This window comes from Euprymna scolopes, chromosome 9, assembly GCF_053919585.1.
Source record: "Euprymna scolopes isolate OS-2025 chromosome 9, ASM5391958v1, whole genome shotgun sequence".
NCBI classification, from domain to species: domain Eukaryota; kingdom Metazoa; phylum Mollusca; class Cephalopoda; order Sepiida; family Sepiolidae; genus Euprymna; species Euprymna scolopes.
Window position 1 is genome coordinate 146,185,518 of NC_136490.1, and position 24,740 is coordinate 146,210,257.

General features: G+C 32.9%; 1 protein-coding gene across 2 annotated transcripts in view; it reads right to left on the reverse strand.

Annotated features, from left to right (window-relative positions):
- Window positions 1-24,740, reverse strand: part of LOC145284891 (WW domain-containing oxidoreductase-like) — an 820,745-nt gene that overhangs the window by 605,204 nt on the left and 190,801 nt on the right. For both annotated transcript variants that reach the window (XM_080133963.1, XM_080133964.1), the window contains exon 2: window positions 14,836-14,900. In XM_080133963.1, the coding sequence (XP_079990089.1) occupies window positions 14,836-14,900 (65 nt within the window). The remainder of the gene's footprint in view (window positions 1-14,835; window positions 14,901-24,740) is intronic.

A 24,740-nucleotide genomic window follows, 5' to 3' on the forward strand; every position in this document is an offset into this window, starting at 1 on the left:
ATATTACTGTTAATGATTTGTACAGCATCCAAACTAGTTAAACTGTTGGTATTATGTATGAAAATGTTTTAAATATGTACAAATAATCAATTCTTACCATGTACACATATGGCCAAGAGTTCATATGCACAAGTTAATAAAGTCGGATTATGTTCAATACTGGTAGATTCTTTTTTGGGTGACACTGGGTTCTTTGTGTACAAAAGATAAAAATTCATAGAGTAAAATAAATATTAGGGGTAATATTTGCAAAAATGACATACCAAGAACCATATTCGATAACGCTTCTAAATTCTGTGATGAAAGTTTGTTTGTGGTTAAAAAAATACTGATTTTATCCCATACTAACTGCAATCAAATGGAATTGCAGAATGGAAAGTTCAAACTATAAAAATGGAATTGAAAACATTTTTGTATTATTATGTTGAAGCAAAAATAAATGTCGTTTTTTTGACGTTCAACTTCATGCCAAAAAATATTATTTTTGCACGAACCTAATATTTGGATTCTTCAGATTACTATTCTCAGCTGGAGTGTTATTTTCACAATATTTCAGTTGATGTAATTACCGCCCTTCTTCAGGTGAATCTTCTTGGACTCAAGAATTTATAGGGGCCCGTGGCATAGCAGTTAAATTACTTGGTAAAATTCAGTTGCGAGTTACACTCTTCTGAAGGTTGAATTGACACTGCGGGCGAGAATCAAAACACAATTGTGAATTACTTAGGTCTTCTACCTAGTCATGGCTGACAAAACGACAGCATGGTATCCCTGTGAATTAAGATCAAGTAAAGAGTTCTATTCAAAATTCTGTGCAGATTCCAAATTCGACAAGATACACCTGAAGAAAGTCGGAGGTATTATAGATCAAAACATCGTGAAAATAACACTCAAGATGAAAATGGTAGTCTGAAGAATCCAAATAATACAAAAACATTTTCATTTCAGAAAGCGGAAACTGAGATACGAAGATAGTTATTGAGTTAAAGAACAATACCACATACTGATAGATTTCAAAACCCATCTGTATTAATGGGAAAACAGATGAAAGACGCATTGACGAAGTCATACTTAACCAATGAAAATATATGTACGAGAGAAATAAAGAATATGAACCCAAAGTTCATAAGACAGACACAATACAGCACTAGTTTGATTAATTAAGACTTAACCAAAACTACAAAGAAATCCAAATGCTAAAAATGATTATGAAAATTATAAAACACCAGACTCGGAATATAAAAGTAACAGATCAAAATCCTGTATAAAAGATATAGTATCACAGCATCATAGAAAGTGAATGAAGAATACATAAATCCACACAAGGCATAGAATTCAAAAGATTCTGGAAGATGTGATAAGATTGACCAAGAAAGCTGGTCTGGATATATTATCAGTTAAGAAAAACTACTTTGATTAGATTTAAGCATCATAATAATGCCGTTATAATGCTGTAGGTTATACCAAGCACTATTGCAGCTAAGATAATATTGAAAAAAAAAAATATGTGTGTCTTAACATAAAAACAATTATTTTAAAAGTTTAGATCGACTCTTATGGGAATCAGATTCCAGAGAAAAAATTAAACTCAATATTCCAAACTTAAACTTTAAAAAATTGTAATAGAGCTCCAAATAAATAAATAAATTGACATATCAAAATAATAATACACTGTGATTTATTGTCAGTTTCAAAGGAAGGCATGTTGTTCTAGTGCGTTTTGTTCAATTATGATTTATATAATCAGGAAATACATTCTTATGAATGGCTCAAAGGAAATCCTGCCCTAATTGTCAATTTCAGGTTTTGCATCATAATGGCTCAGATAGCAACTGACCTAACTCCTGATGTGGCAGATCATCTCCTAAAAACCTATCAGCTACGTGTGTCAACATTGCAAAAAAATAAAATAAAAAATCTACAGCCTTTCTTTTCAATGACAGCGAACATCATGCTGATACATCTTTAAAAAAAATGAGCTTAAATGTTGTGAAGGACACGAAAAACTCAAAGTTACATCTGAGTCTATACTTCGCCTCCTTTCTTACTAATTTCTTTTCCATGGCTATTATCTTTTCAGCTATATATATATATATATATATATATATATATATATATATATATATATATGACTTAGTTCACAATACATTGTAGTCTACATTGCACAGTAGAGAATCTACTGTTCATTTTATAAGATTATTTTTATATATAACGGCTTGAATTAAAGTTTAAAATGCAAAAGTCGAGTATTATGTTTTTTTTTTTTGTTTTTTTTTTAAACACAAACATTCATTTCGAATGCGCCCCTGTCTTATCAAAGAACATACTGTTGATTTTATACACGAGGCTATTATGCTTGTGCAGTCAAAACACTTCTCAAATTCACTTGTGATGTTCGGTTGTACAATGGTATTAACTTTGATCAAAATCAGACTGAGATATTTTTTCAATACTCATCGGAGATATTTTGATACAAAACCTATCTAAGAGCACTGCCAGACACATAATTTTCTAATTTACCAGCCGTATTTATATATAATTTCTTACACCGAAAAAAAATTATCCTCATCTTAATAATATGTATGAAAATGAAACAATACAAGTGAACAAGTGACAACAAACAATGTTGATAAAAAATGTCAGATAAAAAAATTATTCTACTTTTTCCACCCCCATCCCCAAAAAACAAAAACAAATCAATAAATATTTCATAAAATAATATTTATCTATCTATTATATAAAGGAACTTTGTGTATGTGTGTGTGAGTTCGTTCCCTATGGACTCAGAAGTAGCTGGCCCGATTTTTTTTAGATTTCACACGAAGGTAATTAACATGTCTGGAAGTGTTATGTAGATTTTGTATCAGAATGCCTCTGATAAGTATCGAAAATCAGTAATCCCAAAAATCCGATCAGTTCAATTTTGACCAAAGTTAACACTTTTATACAACCTAACATCATAAGTGTATCTGAGAAGTTTTTCACAACGCAAGTAGTAAGGCCCAGCCTGTAAAATCAACTGTAGATTTTTTTATAAGACAGGAACACGTTCGAAATCAATATTTCTGTTTCAAGCACAACTGAACTATGATACCACATTTTTGTATGTTTATCTGCAATTCAAGTTATTATGTAAAAATAATTTCATAAAACCAACAAGAGAGGAGTGCATTCAAAGTAAATGTTTTGAACCCTGATACTTAACTTTTGCATTTAAACTTTAAGTCATTATTTACTAATAATTTTATAAGATCAACAGTAGATTGTGTACAGTGCAATGTAAACTGCAATCTATTGTGGACTAAGTGACTGCGGGGAGGCATGTGAAACTTCCTCCTGGTACATTGAAGGGGTGAGGTTACCTATCTAAAGCAGGCAATCAATTAAAAAATAGGTGATTTCTCTGATTTCGGTGATAATAAAAGTATGGGTGGGAGGAACATTTGTTCATCTTCATTCAATACCGGACAGCGTCGGGACTCCTTGCTAATTCTTTTGATTCACCATATAGCTTTTATTATCAATGGAAACAAACTAAACATTTATTTTCAGATAGAAAATTAAGCTAATGTTCAAATAAATGGCAGTTAAGGTCATTTGAAAGTATATGGAAAAGTTAATTTTTTTATATACAGTATTGATGGGACGATTCCAAAATTTTCCCTGATTCTGATACAATTACCGATTCTCTTCTAAATTTCTGATTCCGATACGTACCAATTCCGACTCTTTAAAAAATTCCAAGTGTTTAATTAGAGAGTTAATGCTGTTTAAAACATATTCAAATTACAGTAAACCCCGTGTAATGTCCACATATTTTTCAAAACGTAAAAAATACACTTGGAAGGCGGGGGGGGGGGTATATTATAAGAGTAGATCTTTCTGTAATGAAGCCAAGAAAATGTACAAAGCAGCAACACTTCACGTATGCAGCAGCAGCAGCATCACACATGTGCAAATGACCAAGCCATGGCATGAAGTAACGTCATAGTAGAGAAAGAAGAAGGAATGAAAAAGGGGAGAAATTTGAAACCATGTGACAATGGCAGTCACTTGAAAGCACATGTTGGTGTGAAAAGAATTTTAAAAACAAGATGCAATTGGAACTTTTAACAAAAAATGGTTGATCGACCAGCCATAGGGCGAGTTGCAGACATAACAGCTACATGCAGACTGAGAAATGGGTAATTAACCCGAGAGAAACACAGAGATGCACTCATATTGTCGCTGGCTTGGAAAATTATGTGTCTGTAGTTTGGTGATAAAAACGACCGTCAATAAATGCCTTTTGTGTCGACTGAAAAAACTTGAGTCAAATTTCTTTCCATTTGTTCCTTTGCGAAATTCTACATACAAAATACAGAAGATTATTTGGAACTGTTAAAAAAAAAAAGGTTGTACCACATTACATTTCTAAATATTTTTCTCAAATGTTTTCTTTGTAATTGATTGAAAATTGTGAGACAAGATTTCATTTTCTTTTAAAACAAAAACCGACTTGCAATTTGTTTGTCGTTAATACGATTTGACATTTTCATAAGCAATTAAAAAGAATCAACGATTGGTAATATAAAATAAGAAAATGGTGTGGTAACAGACTAGTTAACAAAGACCGTTCTCGTGTCAAGAATGAGTTTCTACATAATAATTTTACCATTTAGAAAACTATTCTTAACATCGGGAGGGAAGACTCTGGTAACTATTCTTTGTCTTCTCTATGAAAGAATGTTTATATTTTTTCTTCCAATTCTAAAGAACTGATTTGCTTTATTGTAAAAGAAAAACAAGATGACGATGATGATAATGATAATAATAATAGCAACTTTGTAGGTTAACATCTTTAACTAAATCACTTGCCCAAAATTTATTCAGATTTTCAAGTAAGAAATCAATTTCGTATATAAATTTCACATAAAATGACCATCAGTTCTAACTGATTCTAACTTTTTATGGACATTCACAAGTTTTTTTTTTACCACTGATTTTATCTAATATAAATGCTCAAAAATCGAACATTTAACAAAATACTGGTAAAAAATTACATTTTCGCACGATTGACATTTAACCTCAGTGGCACCATCTTGATATTCTTCTACCAGCATTTTGTTTCATTTTCGATTTGGAGCGATTATGGACAGGCATTTTTTTTTCTAACAACACTAAGTTTATTTTGAACAAAAAAGGCTTTAAAATAAATTTAAACACAAATAATTTTATCCATATTGGTAGATGAGTAATTTATGCAAGCATTTAATAACATATTTGTTGCATATTTCTTCAACTCTTTTTTCTGTTAGTTACACATTTGTTAAAATGTCCGAATCTTCTTTTTCCCTTCTTTTTTTCTTTTAGGTGAGGGAGCAGAATACCTTTAAATGTAGATATAATTTATTTTTTATGGGACAAACTTCGATGTATTTTACCCAAGATTTTGATAAAACTATGGGATTTTCATTTATGCTTCAAAGTGAAAAAGTACAATAAACAAATTATTTTAGAAGCAGATGATCAGACAAAGAGTGCCAAAAATTTTAAATCTCTTAATAATCAACTATGAACTTCCTGAAAGGCGGCATAGAGACGTTTGACAAGTAGGTGTGAAAAGTTTACTTATGAAAGAAGGGAAATTTAGAATGTGTACTTCAGTCAATGGGAATGGGATTTATAACCTGTGGTTCTGTGGTTCTTAGTTTTATGTTGTTAATTCAACAAATAAATACATCTGCATTTGTTTCTCTTTTTTTTTTTTTTTTTTTGTTAAGAAATAGAAATTAGGCTTAAATTTTCCTGACTGATTCAGATGCCGACTCCACAAAAGGTTCCAATTTTTTAGATTCCCGATTCTGATTAATCGTCCCAACACTAATATACAGTAAAATGTATTTTTTTTAATCGATAAAATAAGTTGAAAACACTGCGTGAAAGTTTTTATGCAGAACAGGAAACACTTGACAGAGAAACAACTTCAAGATGGTGCCACTAAGTTTTAATCAACAACCTTTACGAACTAGGTAGCCATCTTGATTTTTTGTCAAAATTATATGTTATTTTTCCTGCACCAACTGAAATTAAAGGCTATGCATGTTGAACGTCATAAGGATGACATCTTATGCATACCCAAGATCCTTCCCCCTGACCCTTAAAATATAATTTAGGTTATCATTAGAAACCAGGATTTCTGCCTTTGTACCTTTCTTTTTTTCTTTGGAAGAGATGGAGGTCTTTTGCTGCTGCTGCTGCTGATATTTCTGTTGTCATTTTCATGTTTATTCTCATATCCAACTAATGCAATGTGTTGAATGTTTGGAGTTTTACTCATCTCCTAACCGATTTTTTATTTATTTTATCATCTTTTATTTTTCTCTCGTCGGCAACACCTATGCAGGAATATGGTTCTCGTTTCGGAAGCCGGCTCAAACATTTTTTGTTTTTTTATTTGTGTATGTTCAGCTGCACTGCACGCATTCGTGTCATCTTAGAGCAATTGCTCATCTTCTAACGCCCCGCAACCGTTGGTCAGAAGTATATAATCGGCTTGGCAGGTTTAGAAAAATCCACATCTTGCTTCCATCTTTACAAAATAGTTCTTATCACTGTCGGATTGGCAACGAATTTATAAGCACAAAAAAAAAAAAAAAAAAAAATAGGGAAGACCTTTGTTTTGTCTATTTATTTTATGAGAAATTCAAAATTAGATTCTGAATAAACTTTGGAAATTCAGCTGATGCTGCACAAAATACTTTTCGGTAAATTTCAAATACGGAAACGACGAAGGTATGTACAGATTGATGAATATCATAAATTTGAGGAATGACAAACCATTCAGTTTGATCTATTGATATTTAATTGCTTCCACTCGAGAGCAATATGTGACATTCGTTTTTAATATGGGGGGGAAAAACAGCTCCAAAAAAAGGGTCACTTTGGCAGCAGGCAAAAATAAAAATTACCTTTATATAGAAAGGTTTCCCTCTATACTGACTAAGAACAAATTAACTTAAGTGTAGCGTCAGAACAGATACTACACTAGGATCTCAACCCAAACATTCTGATATGTACTTATATCACAAAGATTAGAAGCATCTTTAATAAAATTTTAAATTAACAAACCGTTTTGAAACTACACTGATGCAAATATTTTATTACAAAATCATTTGATTTTTTTTTAACTTGAAATATTTCTTATTAATTTCGGGTAGTAAAAAATCCATCAGAGGAGAAAGAAAATTTTTTAATTTATTTCCGTAAATAAAATGTCTGTGGCGAGTGTGGTTGTATTGAGGCTCTGTGCGGTGTTGGAGTATGCGGTAGTCTCAAAGTAAAGAGTTTTTTTCCATCCTACTGTGCACTACAACACAGCACAAAGTCTCCATACAACAACACGGACCACAGACATCTTATCTACGTAACAGGGCCTGATTGGATAGGGACAATTAATTTGGAAATAGTGAATTAGTTATAGCAGTCAAACACATAACTAGATTGAAATAAGAGTGCTACTCAAGTGTGGAGGAAATCAAATAGAGGTGGAATTTCGGAGGAGATGGTGTCTTTCTAAGATCTTTGTTACCAAGAAAAAAAGAGGACAGGACTAATTCACTAAAGGTACACTTGGATTCTGGCCTGAAAACCAATTGATATGGAATAAGTTTCTTTGTGTTGTGGCCTTGGACATCAGTAATAATCAAGACAAACAGTGGTATAATTAACAAAAAGCTTATTAGCAAAAGTATATTACAGAAGTACACGTCATGATTCTGGGGCCATAACTGCCAATAATTGCAATATTGACTCTCTTCCCAGGAAGATGTGAGAGAGTTTAGCCAGTACCCTTAAAGCACTCTGGCTTTTTAAAAATTGCCTAGGCAGCCCTGTAGGCATTCTGCAGTAATGGCGCCTCAGGTAGTAAACAATGTTACTCCACCATAAAGAGGAAAGGCAAGACTTGGGAGGATAGACCTAGGACTACACAGAACAAATACCTCAGCCTGGTAGATAAAAAAAAATCACCGAAATGACCTAGTTCCTGCTGGACTGGTTGTCAAGACTGGAACAACAATCACAGTCAAGTGGCTAATGAATGCCACTAATCATAGGATTTAATTCATTCTCACCGCAGGAAGATGTACCTCAAGGTTAGGAAGATGGAGAAAGTAAAGCCAGTACTCCTAAAGGAGAAGTACTCTAGCCTATTAAAAATTACCTGAGTAGCTCCACAGACATTCCTCAGGCAGTAAGCAATGAACTTACCCTGAAAGACGGAAGGTAAGACGAGCCTCCTAATTACCAACCAAATTGAATGGCTCAGCCTGACAGATAAACAGCCACCAAAATCATTCAGTTTCTATTAGACTAATTGTCAAAAACGGAACCTCTACTGGCATTACGTTTCAGATTTTATGAGATGAATACTGATTATTCATATTATTTGGATTCTGCAGATTACTGTTCTCATCTTGAGTGTTATTTTCACAACTTTTTGGTTGTTGTAGCCTGTCTTTCTTCAGGCATATCTTGTCAAACTCGGGAATCTTTGGGTCAAACTGCATCGAATATTGAATAGAACTATTTATTTAATCCATGGCAGATTCCCAAGGTTGAAAAGGGTACCAGTTCTGACAAGCTACACCTGAAGAAGATCAGAAGTTATGTCAATTGAAACATTGTGAAAATAATACTAAAAATTAGAATATTCGATTTGAAGGATTCAAATAATATGTGTTCACGATCACAGTCAAGTGATAAATGATCGCACTAATCATTGCCACGATGTTCAAATGTAACTATATTTATTGTCTTTGGGTCAGTCTATTTATTCCTGAAATGGGTAGATCAGCTTATCCCATAGCACTTTACATGCAGCGATGTCCATAATGATGAGAATGAGAATCTTTCTAAATTCTTATCTAATTTGTATGTTATAAATTTCATGCAAATCAGAAATATTTGAGTTTTCAAATGAGATGAAAATGATATTTATGCATCCACACAATCCTTTAAAATACTCAGATTAAACTGGAATTTGAGAAATATTTTTTAATTGCTCTATAATACCTACAATTATCAAACCATAGATGATATCAATATGTTATGAAGATTGTTGTTTTACTATGTTTCATTATATATGATAGTACATGCTGCTAAATTGTTTCTTTCAATTCCATCTTTCTCTATTTTGTCCGAATTTAACTTAGTAACAGCCAAATTAGACGTATTTAAATACTAGAACCTGTAAAAACCAAATGCATATAACCATTTACAAGTAAGACAAGGAGAAAGAAGAGGAAGTAAAACCACTTTAAATAATTATAAACTTTTATTTAAAGAGGGAAAAATAAATTGAAACAGGAAGGGAGAAAAAATACTAATAAAGTCTGAAGTTCACCTTTTAACCGTATAAAAGACTGTATTTTGACTGCCAAAAAAAGTCCCCTTTTGGCGAATTTTAAAGGTTCTAGTAACAGGTCAGGAGAGAGAAATAATAGAATTAAAAGATAAAAGATTAAGAATGCGGCAAAACTTACTTTTAGGTAAGAATAGTTTTTTTAGAAGCAAGGATAATTTATATGGAAACTTTTTTTGGAAAGAAGAATTATCATTCCTGTTCGCGATAGCATAAAAATTAAAAAAATGTCTCGTTGGATTTTCTTCTTTTTTATCAAATAAATCTGCGTCTTTTTCAAGTTTTTACTCGTATTTGTCGGCTTTTACTTGGAAAAAAACATTACTTCACCTGATGTAGTTTCGACAGCTTAGTCGAACGACAACTTTTCTTATTAGAGAAGACTCTTTTTGCTACACCGTTAAAGATTATACACTTTCCTTTTCACTTTGAATGTTTCCTGAGTAACAAACAAATTGTTGTTTGCAACGTCCCTTTTCACTCGCCTGAGGTTTAACTTTTGCACTTTTTTCTTTTCCTCTAAACAAGACGTCATTCGATTTTTAAAGACTTTCCAGTCTAAACTCCGCCGGCATTTTCCTCTTCATTTTTATCACCTAGACGAAAATTTAACTGACGAAATAGGACCTTCAACTAGAGCCTCCTTATGTCTCACCACGATGGATTACTACACCCAGATCCGACATTTTCAACCAACGACTTTTTACTCCCAAAAGCCAAGGCAGCGACCCTTTTTCCACTTCCATTTTCACTTCAATCGGCGAGCAAAAAATCACTCGAGGACTCGTCAACAAAGAAACAGTCACGTGCTATCAGTTAGCAGTTTACAACTAGTTGCATAGAAAGGTGGGTTAAAGAAGAAAGGAAAGAAAGAAGGGTATATGGAAGAATTAAATTCTGACAACTTAGCATATACTATGGATTTCACCGCAGGAAAGATAGGCAATTCTTATTCAAGAGATGTAACTTCACTTCATTGAATGTCTAATGCATAGAAATATTATTTTGGGACTTCACACTCTTCTCTCCGATTATTGCTCGACAAAACATTGATGGGGATATATTTACAAATATATATTGTAGAGATAGGAGACTGATGAAGCAGGCATGACGTCTTTAAGCAGAAGTGACTGAAAGTACACCTTTAAGAAAACGTTAAACTAATTAAGCAATATGTGTGTTTGTATATCAAGCTGAAACTCTAAACCTATAAAACAACACACACAAAGTATTTTCTTGATCAGCATTGCCCCATATCAATAATATTTAAATTTTGGAAAATCTTTTTCATTCTTTGACTTCAAACTGACACAAATTTCCTCGGGAATGGAGAGGTCTGTTTTCCAGTCATTTGATGTACCAACTACAGGGAAGTAACTTATATTTTATGAGTTATTTTTCTTATACCAACTCATTTCTCGAGTAATCCATTAAAGTGCTTGTGTATGCGTTTGAATTACCGAAGAGATTAGCATGGGAGAGAGAGAGAGATCGTATCTGCATTTCGGAAACTTTAAAGGACACATTTAGTAAAGATGTAAGAAATTTAGAGAAATTGCAATTCCAACAAATATATATATATATATATATATATATATATATATATATATATATATATGTTTAAGGAGACACTATGGATTATATATACATCCATTACATACATATGCACATTTTCAGTATATATATATATATATATATATATATATATTATATATACTGCTATACAACATATTGCGATTTAAACTCGTTTATGCAATCGTGCTATACAACATTAACAAAAAGTTGCAGTGGAGCTGATATGAAAGACAAATTGTTGTCTCTGGTGATAATGATATATATATATATATATATCTTCTCTATATTTATTGATATATCCGCAGGAATTCTCCTCTGGAAAAAAATATTGTAGGTTTTCAACAACAGATGCCACATACAAATTCAATATAGTTAGGTTAATAGCCATTATCTTATGTAGCTTTTGAACACCTTCAATTGTGATAATAAAATACTACATTACATCCTAGGAGCAACACCATCACAATCGTAACATCGTTAGAGGAAGGGGTACCTATCTTTCTCTCTAAATATTTAGATCTACCACCACCACCATCACCAGTTGACACCGAAAGTCTACATGTTCCACAAATTCTATGCTTATGCCACCTATAACTGGCTCATACATGAGATATACCATTAACTTTCCCATAGTAGAATCAAAAAATAATAATGTCTCCCTCAGGAAAGTTTGCTGCTTCTGATTGGTTGCCCGCTAATTCACTTATTCTGGAATTAGATCATTCTAAATGAACACATCAGCACATTACAATATGGTGTCGCTAGGACAAATACTTCTCCGCACAGCATCAATTTCAGTTACTACACATTTAATTTCAAACATATAACATCGAACGAATCTTCCACCCATTTTATGTAATAATGTTTGCTTATTTTTTCACTCTTTACACATCTAATTTTACAGATTAACTAATTCATTAGAATAAAACGTTCTTTTCTCATTCTGATCGCCAAGTGGAGCATGATGTTTGCTGCAGTTTGATGAATAATGTTCACTTATTTTTATTTATTTATATATTCATATTTTTCCCTTTAGACATGCATTATATTTTTTTTTTACTTATGCATTTACTGAAACACACTGAAACAATCATGTTATTATATAGAAACCCAATACAAACGTGAGGAGGGGATAGTGTTTTGCAACTATTGCATACTTTCACCTAACAAGAGGATGCAATAGTGCTAAAAAAACGAATACAAACATCATAATCGCTCAAAAACAGAAATTAAACTTCTGATAACCTTAAAATTATCCTAATATTTAATAAATACTGGCAACTTATTTTTAACAATTCAGCATGTAAACATAAACGCATAAGTAAAAAGAAAAAAAAAAAAATATATATATATATATATATAGTAGAAATGGTAATTAATAAAAACTGAAGAAAGTGCTCAATACTGTTGTGGAGCAAATATGCGTTTTATTTTTTATTACCGTATCTTTCTGTTAAGTTACATTATTGTTTCAGCTACCCAGCCGTTTTTTTGGCCGTCTGTAGCTTCCTCCGACTTTTACAGAAACCTTTCTGTAAAAGTCTGAGGAAGCTACAGACGGTCAAAAAAACGGCCGGGTAGCTGAAACAATAATGTAACTTAACAGAAAGATACGGTAATAAAAAATATAACGTGTATATATATATATATATATATAATCTTTTAACACTTGATAATGGCACAAACATAAAATTAAATCAACTTCTACACATAATGCAATTCTGTTAAAAAACATCTACAGCCTCTTTGAAATCTTTATAACCGCTCAAAATTATTAAAATTAAATACTGCAGCCCTTAAAATTTTACTACGATCAGCTCTAACAAAAGGTTTAAGAATTATTGGCATTTTAACATGCATTGCTAACCTTTTCCTTGCGAACACGGAACTAACAGAAAATGTAATCAAACACATATTGCTCTTTCCTTGCTCAGACGGAACGCTTCCAAATGTAAATACTGCATTCGTTTGGGAATGTAAATATGCACAAAATCTCGACACGCCCACTACTCCCCCCACTCGAAAACGGCCCTAAAAAAATTTCTTTTATGGGTACCAATATTTAATTTTCTTTTTTTGAGTGATTATCAAGACTTTAATAATGCTATATTTGCTTTTTGGCATTATTTATTCTTGTTGACAATTAAATTTAATTTTATATACTTGACTGATTACCTAGGATTCAAAGCTGTGACTTACCATGTCGACACTCTCTTTTGTAGAACTGATTAAACGCTTTCAAATAAGTTAAAACACAAAAATATTATGAAGGTAGGTTTCAAGGTAAATTTTATTGGCTAAGGAAACACTTATTTGTTATGTATTTGTTATTTTTACCATTTTTACTTTCTGCGAAGTATTTTATTATTTAGAAAATGTGCTAGAGCTACTTTTAGAAAAAAAATGCGAGCAGTCTACTAAGAATATAAACGATGGCTGGCTTGAAAGATACTGTCATCTGTAGAAGGCAATTACCTACGTCTGTTTTCACACTATCTAAAGTTAATAAACGCTTTCTTTAGAATCAGCCAGTACCTGCAGGTTATCGCCCCAAACCAACACTAATTGCCAGTAACCAACAGTGCCGACAATCACAGACAGTGGCTTCCACTAGCTGCCACTGGAAAACAATGCCCGACAGTGGAAGCAAGATTATTTCATTTGGGCCATGGCTGCAAGTGACTGCTATTTTGCAGGGATAGCAGTGGCCACCAACAACAATCGTAGTTTAATTTGTTTTCAAGGTTCTATAACAATTTTGTTCTGGATCTGTCATGCTTCCACTGGGCAATGCCAGTTAATGGGTCTCGCTAGTAGTCAATAAGATGAAATATTAACCTGTGACTAGTGTGTCCATTTCACCATTTTCACAGTGAAAAGGGTCATTAACTTGGGTAGTCTTGTAAACTTTCTCTAAAACATAAATGGGCTATAAAATATAACATATATATATATATATATATATATATATATATATATATATACACTAGTTTAAAGCTTGAAATATTTTATAAAAAATACTAAACTACAATTTTAAAATGTAGTTAAAATTCCTAGGGATACTAACTAGATTTAGCACTTGCATTAGTCGACTTTCCACAGAAAAATCTACAATTATAAAAGGGGGATTCAACTATAGAACATTGAATATGAAAAGGAGCATCAACTTAAATTCTTAATAGAAAACTAGGATAATAAGCTGTTTACCATGTAGCTGTTTCGGAGATTTCAAAACAGGGTAGCTGTTAAAGTCATGTTTCTCTAATAGAAAATATCTGATAAGAAATGTTGGCAGAATCCAGTTACTATTTTCTTAATACATAAATAAAACAATTATAATATAATAAAAAGTATAATACTATTTGAAGAACTATTCTGTGATATATTAATTAACATATAAAATTATATAGGAATAAAGATGGAAAAAAAAAAACGCTTAAGTACTTTTGGTACAAAACAGGCAAACAGCTAAGAGAAAGGCAACCTAGCCATGAAAATCTAAAAACCAAAAAAAGCTCTGAGCATTTTATTCAAAAAATACTAAAATAAAATTAAAAAGTGCAGTTTAAATTCCTAGGAATACTAACTAAATACAACATATCGCAGACATAGAACTTGCCTTCACCAACTTTTTGCTAGAAAATCCAGTTATAAAAGAAGATGCAACGATATAACTGTGGGAAAAATAATATACGTACAATGCTGATTCAGATAAATGTGCTTCATGTGTTTTAACGTGTGATATTGGTGAAAAAAATAATTCAGGAACACTACGACCATATTTCTGTTTATTTTTATTTTTTTGTTAATGAGTAATAATTTACTGCTATGGATAAAAACAAATCTCTATTACTTACCGCCTTTGACCATCTTTTTCTTGCTGCTAATTGGATGTTTCCATTGCGTTGATTTGGTAGCATGGCTGCAATGCGACAAAAATGAAAATACAGGATTATCAAAAAGGTTAATCAGTATATATTTTAATTGAGGGGAGAAAGAGAGAAGCGAAGGTTTACATCTGATGACTTCAAAGGAAGAATAAATCTGAACAGTCTAGGGAGATCTGTGCAAAACCAGAGACCTGTTTAGTTTGGTCACATTAAAAGAGTAGATCAGAGCTCTTAGGCATGTAGTAGAATAGAGGGATGCTGAAGAAAACACAGGAGAAAGTGATGAAGATGGATTTGAGAAAAAGAAGTATAAATCAAGACCTGACCAGACATAGGTCAGTTTGGAAATTAATTTTAAAAAGGTGTCTAACACATGCCAGCATGTAAAACAAATGTTATATCAAAGATTATTTCAGAATCTGAAATATTAAAATTATAATTAGTAACTTACTAAACAGTTTAGCCTCTTAAAAACGGGAAAAAAGGTATAGCATGTTGAATTAGAATGCATGCTTTATGCCAAATTGATAGCTGAATATGATTAAATTTATTCTCAGTTTTGCATTAAATACTAATCCTTATTAATCCCTAACTATGCATCGAATGGATACCATAATACTTGAGTTGCTGCAGCAGCCATACAAAATTTCAGCCAGATTGACGCAGTGGTTTCTGAGAAAGCTTTTAGAATAAATATGGTATTGTGTTGACTAATCCCTATTAATTCCCAACTGTGCATCAAACGAATACAATTATACTTAGTTGCAGCTTATCATAACAAAAGTTCATAGAAAATTTTATCCAAATCAGCCCATTAGTTAAAAAAAAAAACAGTGGACAAAGAGAAATATAATACAGCTTTTTCTTGGATATTTATTTACATTTTTTAAGCAGACGAGAAAGACTACTCTGCTTTTCAACTCTTATAATATTTTGTCTTTTTTTTTTTTTTACTACTATTAACCCCAAACAAGGCACAGTGCCAATGAAACATAAAGGATCACGATGAATTAAGGTTCAGATTTATAAGGGCATCTTAAGTGAGGATTTGTGTAGGGAGATGTTTATTCACATTACATTTAAATTTCTGCATGTTGGTACAATTGCAGAAACAGAGAGCAGAGGGGAAAATTCCAAAGGCAAGCGATTCACAGAGAAATAGACTATTAGAGAAAGAAGCATTCTAGTATCTGGGAGTTTCTACAGTGATATAGTGTAATTTTGATGATTATTTGGTAGGCCAGGTGTATTTACGTTAAGGAGGAATAAATGCAGCAAATTTATCAAAGCACATTCCATTGAAGGAATGCAACACTGTGGCGATGGGACAGGATCTGGAGCTTGGTTGACAGTTTGGGACAGATTAGATTAGATTAGAGGTGCTTTTAAGAACCCCATATAAAAGGGAGAGATTAAATTCTAAAGTGTAGAAATTCGAGGGAAGAAAATATTCAAGTAGCATCTAGAGATATCTACAATATAAAGTTAGGGTTTTGTTGCTTGTCAGAGTAGTCAGGAGGATTTCCGTTGAGAAGGAAACAAGTGTTACGAGTTTGGCAGACTCCATTCCATTACTGGTAAAATAGGCATAGGGATGCAATATTGTGACGATGGAACAGAGATCGGAGTTTAGTTGACAGTACGGAACATATTAGGTTGGAGACTTTTCTGGACCTTGTCTAAGAGCGAGAAACTAATAGTAGATGCACCAGCCCAGATGTGGCAACAATACTTTCTGCATTGGCAAAGGATGGCTTTGAAGAAATAAAGAATACTCTTAGGTGTGAATAGGTGTTTAGCATGGTAGAGAGAGCCCACCTTCTTGAGAGCAAGCTTGGCAATGTCTTAAATGTATTCGTTCCAATTCATGTTGTCTGTGAATGTTAAGCTGAGGAATTTAAATGATGAGTTTTCAGGTAGCATTAGTCATGACAACGAGTGGTCGAGAAAGTTTCTTGTAATTAACGAAAGAAAGGAGCTTACTCTTTTAATTAACGAAAGAAAGGAGCTTACTCTTTTAATTAACGAAAGAAAGGAGCTTACTCTTTTAATTAACGAAAGAAAGGAGCTTACTCTTTTAATTAACGAAAGAAAGGAGCTTACTCTTTTAATTAACGAAAGAAAGGAGCTTACTCTTTTAATTAACGAAAGAAAGGAGCTTACTCTTTTAATTAACGAAAGAAAGGAGCTTACTCTTTTAATTAACGAAAGAAAGGAGCTTACTCTTGTAATTAACGAAAGAAAGGAGCTTACTCTTTTAATTAACGATAGAAAGGAGCTTACTCTTTTAATTAACGAAAGAAAGGAGCTTACTCTTTTAATTAACGAAAGAAAGGAGCTTACTCTTTTAATTAACGAAAGAAAGGAGCTTACTCTTTTAATTAACGAAAGAAAGGAGCTTACTCTTTTAATTAACGAAAGAAAGGAGCTTACTCTTTTAATTAACGAAAGAAAGGAGCTTACTCTTTTAATTAACGAAAGAAAGGAGCTTACTCTTTTAATTAACGAAAGAAAGGAGCTTACTCTTTTAATTAACGAAAGAAAGGAGCTTACTCTTTTAATTAACGAAAGAAAGGAGCTTACTCTTTTAATTAACGAAAGAAAGGAGCTTACTCTTTTAATTAACGAAAGAAAGGAGCTTACTCTTTTAATTAACGAAAGAAAGGAGCTTACTCTTTTAATTAACGAAAGAAAGGAGCTTACTCTTTTAATTAACGAAAGAAAGGAGCTTACTCTTGTAATTAACGAAAGAAAGGAGCTTACTCTTTTAATTAACGAAAGAAAGGAGCTTACTCTTGTAATTAACGAAAGAAAGGAGCTTACTCTTTTAATTAACGAAAGAAAGGAGCTTACTCTTTTAATTAACGAAAGAAAGGAGCTTACTCTTTTAATTAACGAAAGAAAGGAGCTTACTCTTTTAATTAACGAAAGAAAGGAGCTTACTCTTTTAATTAACGAAAGAAAGGAGCTTACTCTTTTAATTAACGAAAGAAAGGAGCTTACTCTTTTAATTAACGAAAGAAAGGAGCTTACTCTTTTAATTAACGAAAGAAAGGAGCTTACTCTTTTAATTAACGAAAGAAAGGAGCTTACTCTTTTAATTAACGAAAGAAAGGAGCTTACTCTTTTAATTAACGAAAGAAAGGAGCTTACTCTTGTAATTAACGAAAGAAAGGAGCTTACTCTTTTAATTAACGAAAGAAAGGAGCTTACTCTTTTAATTAACGAAAGAAAGGAGCTTACTCTTTTAATTAACGAAAGAAAGGAGCTTACTCTTTTAATTAACGAAAGAAAGGAGCTTACTCTTTTAATTAACGAAAGAAAGGAGCTTACTCTTTTAATTAACGAAAGAAAGGAGCTTACTCTTTTAATTAACGAAAGAAAGGAGCTTACTCTTTTAATTAACGAAAGAAAGGAGCTTACTCTTTTAATTAACGAAAGAAAGGAGCTTACTCTTTTAATTAACGAAAGAAAGGAGCTTACTCTTTTAATTAACGAAAGAAAGGAGCTTACTCTTGTAATTAACGAAAGAAAGGAGCTTACTCTTGTAATTAACGAAAGAAAGGAGCTTACTCTTGTAATTAACAAAAGAAAGGAGCTTACTCTTGTATTTAACAAAAGAAAGGAGCTTACTCTTTTAATTAACGAAAGAAAGGAGCTTACTCTTTTAATTAACGAAAGAAAGGAGCTTACTCTTTTAATTAACGAAAGAAAGGAGCTTACTCTTTTAATTAACGAAAGAAAGGAGCTTACTCTTGTAATTAACAAAAGAAAGGAGCTTACTCTTTTAATTAACGAAAGAAAGGAGCTTACTCTTTTAATTAACGAAAGAAAGGAGCTTACTCTTTTAATTAACGAAAGAAAGGAGCTTACTCTTTTAATTAACGAAAGAAAGGAGCTTACTCTTTTAATTAACGAAAGAAAGGAGCTTACTCTTGTAATTAACAAAAGAAAGGAGCTTACTCTTTTAATTAACGAAAGAAAGGAGCTTACTCTTTTAATTAACGAAAGAAAGGAGGTTACTCTTTTAATTAACGAAAGAAAGGAGGTTACTCTTTTAATTAACGAAAGAAAGGAGCTTACTCTTTTAATTAACGAAAGAAAGGAGCTTACTCTTGTAATTAACGAAAGAAAGGAGCTTACTCTTTTAATTAACAAAAGAAAGGAGCTTACTCTTGTATTTAACAAAAGAAAGGAGCTTACTCTTTTAATTAACGAAAGAAAGGAGCTTACTCTTTTAATTAACGAAAGAAAGGAGCTTACTCTTTTAATTAACGAAAGAAAGGAGCTTACTCTTGTAATTAACGAAAGAAAGGAGCTTACTCTTTTAATTAACGAAAGAAAGGAGCTTACTCTTTTAATTAACGAAAGAAAGGAGCTTACTCTTTTAATTAACGAAAGAAAGGAGCTTACTCTTTTAATTAACGAAAGAAAGGAGCTTACTCTTTTAATTAACGAAAGAAAGGAGCTTACTCTTTTAATTAACGAAAGAAAGGAGCTTACTCTTTTAATTAACGAAAGAAAGGAGCTTACTCTTTTAATTAACGAAAGAAAGGAGCTTACTCTTTTAATTAACGAAAGAAAGGAGCTTACTCTTTTAATTAACGAAAGAAAGGAGCTTACTCTTTTAATTAACGAAAGAAAGGAGCTTACTCTTTTAATTAACGAAAGAAAGGAGCTTACTCTTTTAATTAACGAAAGAAAGGAGCTTACTCTTTTAATTAACGAAAGAAAGGAGCTTACTCTTTTAATTAACGAAAGAAAGGAGCTTACTCTTTTAATTAACGAAAGAAAGGAGCTTACTCTTGTAATTAACAAAAGAAAGGAGCTTACTCTTTTAATTAACGAAAGAAAGGAGCTTACTCTTTTAATTAACGAAAGAAAGGAGCTTACTCTTTTAATTAACGAAAGAAAGGAGCTTACTCTTTTAATTAACGAAAGAAAGGAGCTTACTCTTGTAATTAACAAAAGAAAGGAGCTTACTCTTTTAATTAATGAAAGAAAGGAGCTTACTCTTTTAATTAACGAAAGAAAGGAGCTTACTCTTTTAATTAACGAAAGAAAGGAGCTTACTCTTTTAATTAACGAAAGAAAGGAGCTTACTCTTTTAATTAACGAAAGAAAGGAGCTTACTCTTTTAATTAACGAAAGAAAGGAGCTTACTCTTTTAATTAACGAAAGAAAGGAGCTTACTCTTGTAATTAACAAAAGAAAGGAGCTTACTCTTTTAATTAACGAAAGAAAGGAGCTTACTCTTTTAATTAACGAAAGAAAGGAGCTTACTCTTTTAATTAACGAAAGAAAGGAGCTTACTCTTGTAATTAACGAAAGAAAGGAGCTTACTCTTTTAATTAACGAAAGAAAGGAGCTTACTCTTGTAATTAACAAAAGAAAGGAGCTTACTCTTGTAATTAACAAAAGAAAGGAGCTTACTCTTTTAATTAACGAAAGAAAGGAGCTTACTCTTTTAATTAACGAAAGAAAGGAGCTTACTCTTGGCAGCATGTAATGTCACCATCCATTTACGTTCCCATTTCACTAAAGACTGAAGGTCATTGTCTAAGCTTTCAACCATTACCTTAGATATGTGTTTATTCGTTTTTTTTTTGTTTTTTTTGTGTCTGTTATAGCATGTGGTGTCATCAGTAAATATGCTCGTCTCAGAGACAATTTTGTTAGGAAAGTCGTTTATGAATATGAGGAATGATGAAAGTCAAATGACTGCTCTTTGTGGCACATCTGCATTTATATCATGTTGTTTGACATACAGTCATTGAGAACAACTTGGATTTTTCTCTTGTCTGAGAAGGATCTGATTATATTAATAATTCATCCAGTAATACCACATGATTTAATGTTCATGACAAGACTTTCGTGCCTAACCCTGTCAAAGGCCTTAGATATATCAAGAGCTACTGCTCTAGATTCCCATTCCTTGCCCAGTGTGTGGTAAAAACATTCAGAGATTATAGTCAGGATATCGGCAGTAGAACGACTTTGCCTACATCCATAATGTCAGTCAGAAAGAAGTTTAGTATCTATGAGATGATGGACGTACTTGATTAGTTAAGGACAAAAAATTTTGGCAAAAAGAAGGAGACTAATTGGGCAATGATTGAGTGGGTGAGTTCTTCCATCAGAATTCTTGAAAACTAGTACGACAGAAATAATTTTCCAGCAGTCAGTAAGGCATTTGTTGCAGAGTTTTAAATAATATAGCCACATTGAGATCAGATCCACACACCTTTGATACCATAAATATGAAAAGGGGTGATTTTCAGACCTTTGAGTTTGTCTGCAAAGAGAAATTTGGAAGGGAGTAATTTGTTGGATCTAATGTGGAGTAGAGGAAAACACTGGGCAAGCAGGTTAGCCTTTTCAGTTGCCATGCTAACAACCTCATGGTTGTTGGATAGTGAGGGAATTGTTGATTGCCCACTATTTACCAAACTGTTATAAATTTTTCAGAAATAGTGAGTTCCTAATCACTGAGATCCAATGCTTTCTGGTGATTTTTGTATGTCTGCAGCTATTTCACTCTTACAATTATTTTTAGCTTCTATAAACCTTTGTCTATTTGAACATGGCGAAAAAATCACGGAATGCATGCTGCCTTTGAGCAATAGCAGCAGCAGAGATAAAAGTGAACCATTGGGGAAAGTGGGGTTTGCTATAAAACTTCCATGTGGGAACATGTGGTTCAGTTGCTACTTTGAACCATTCAGTAGCCTCATTTGCTCACTGTTCCACAAGATGAGAAAAGATACTACTTTATGCTGCATCTCTGATGTGATGCCTGTTGGCTTCCCAGTCAGCCTTCTTGAAGTATCTTGTCATTTTGAGAAATGGCTCTTCAACTTGGAGTCGAGAGTTTAGAGTGATGCTTACCAATACCATAACACGATCAGCATTATCGAGTGGGTTATGAGGATTTTTCACACAATCCTCGCAAACTGTAGTCAGAAATAGCTCTAGATGTCAGGCTAGCTGTTCCTGACAATCTGGGAGACAGAGCAAGAACATGATAATCTGTGTAAGGTAATGGGGTAAAGACAGTTACTAAATACATGTACTTGGGCATGAGTATCTAGAGAGAGCACTGCATCTATGCTGTCAGAGATGTGGTTGATTAGGGTGCAGTCCTGTGTCAGTATTGTAATATGATCGACATAGGTTTAGAGTGGAATTTGCTGATCCTGACAATCTATGTCAAGAAATGGGATATAAAAAAAAGTATGTTGCTACGAACTGTGTCTGTGTAACTCGAGAAACAAGCTTACAATGATGGACATTAAAGTTATCAACTATATGTACTTATGTACTAGTATCTAAAGAAAATGCTGTATATATGCTGTCAAAGACGTGGTTGATTAGAGTACAGTCGAGAGAATGGTAGATAAAATATAAGTAACTAATGCTATGCTGCAAGGTTAGTCTAAAGCACAGGAAGATCTGTTTGTTTGATTCTAATTTGGATTCTCTAGTCAAGAGGAAGGTGTAATGAATATAGACTCCAAGTTTGTGCATATGTTTGTCTGAGTCATTACGACAAAGTGGGAGGTGACCAGCCATGTTAAATTAGTTAGAGGGGAAGGAGGAGTTTACGTTAGTTTCACTTAGTGCTAAGATATCCGGGGTATTTGTTAGGAGAAATGATTCTACATCCTCTGTTCTAAACTCGCGGATATTTGTGAATGCGAGCCTCAAAGTAGGTGGTGAATTGGTTTTGTTTGTGCATCTGGTTTGATTGTCTTTTTGTTTTGGTTGTCATTTTATTTAATAGTTTCAGTGTTTGAGTGACACAGGTTGAACAAAGTGGATGTGTATGATATCAAAACATGAACACACAAATAAATCATTAACCGACTCATCTACAGGATTTGTGGCCACAGTAAAGTCCTCGCCCCAGAGATGGGTGTAGATTTTGGTTGAGTGTGCATCTGGTTTGATTATATTTTTAGCTTGAGCCCTCATTTTATTTAATAGTTTTAGTTTTAGGGTAGAAGGTATTGGACAAAGTGGATACGCAGGATACCAAACATGCACACACAAGTAGACTATTAGTGGACTCTTCATTTACAGGATTTGTGGCCTCAGGAAAGCCCACAAATGGGTGCAGGGCCTCTTTTCATGCACAACATAGCACTTCAACCATCCCGATATTATACAACTGATGATAGAGCAGCTGCTCTTAAAACTACTTAAGAATTAGGGTTCTGTTGGATTGTGTAGTGGACTTTCGGTCAGCGTTCAAGTTGTGGATAACTTGACAAAGACTAAAGTTACTTCTCATGAAAGAGGAGAACTATTTATGGCACAATGGGAGATTCCATTGTGCACACATGGGCCAGTCTATTCCTTGGATTGTGATTGGCTGAATCACCTGATTGGATATGCTTGTACATAAATACAAGCCCTCAGTCCAGCTCAATCTGATGTCTGTCTTGTGCATAAGCTGGACCCTTGGTAAGTGTTGCTGCTATTATTATTATTGTTGTTGTTGTTGTGCATTATTGACTAACAGTTCTTTTGATTATTCTACAGGTTCAGGGACTGTCAGTCAGAATACAGCAGCCACACAAACTGTCAAACAGGTACCCTCAAACCTGTCAGACAAGAGTAGCTTAGACTAGTCGCATGATCATATGCAACCAGCAAGCACCTCCAAGATACCCAGAATGTTGAGAATGGATTGTGGTCTCAGCAAATATAATCTCTGATGCAATTCCATTAGAGACGTTTTTTATGATAATCATGAATAATAAAGGTCCAAGGATGACCCCCTGGGGCACTTTCACATAAATGTCATATTTGTATTATTTGGACAACAGTTCCCACCCCAGGTGTTATTTTTCACAATGTTTCGGTCAATGTAACATCTGCCCTTCTTCAGGTATATTTTGTCAAATTTGAAAATATTTCTGTCAAACTTAAGAATCTGCATGAAATTTCGAATAGACTTCTTATGAATGGATACAAAATACAAGGTGATTTTCAAAAAATGCCACCCATGTAATCTATCTATCTATAAAAGTGAGAATGTGTGTGTGAGAGGGCATGTCTAAACCTATATACTCAATGAATTTTTGATCTATGGACTTGAAATTTGGTATATAGGATATTCGGACATGTGTAAAACTTTTTAATTCATTTTTATCCAGAAAAAAAGGGCTGCTAAGAGGTCAAAATTGAAAAATTGGTATGTGGAAGGCCACCAGATTTTTATCGGTTTCCAACTGTTTTACAACTGCACATACACGGTCATGAAATATGACAGCTTACTTATGCTAAGCATGACTTGGTGTGAAAACTATATAAAAGTCAAACTGGTGTAATGGTTATACTTGACACATTGTCTTTAGGTTTTGGTTTCGATCTCAGTTCAAGTATTTTTTTTTTTACTTACAAGAAGTGAACTGGCCTACGCTAGGTGGCCTTTTAGTCATTAATAAAATTTATAATCCTTTTCGCAATCCCATATTTGTATGACTAAACTTCAGTCTATGCCTGACTTATTCACCAAGTTATATTCATGAACATTCAACATTTTTTTTTTATCACAGTTCAATGATATGCAAAGGACACTTTAATGATAGTCTCATCAGTACGGCATGTGATTCTGAATGGGCTTCACACTGACCAAAACTTAATTCCCCAGAATTTTTATCTGTGGAGTTATTTCAAAGGATATCATATAGCAAAACAATATCCAGACTATTATTACTAAATTAAAGAATGTAATCATAGACCAAATCAGAACACTGCCATGAAAGAAAAATCTGTCATAGATATTGAGAATATTTACACATCATTTCCAGATGTGCTTATGATTGAACAACAATAAAACAAAGACTGTTAGATATTCATAAATG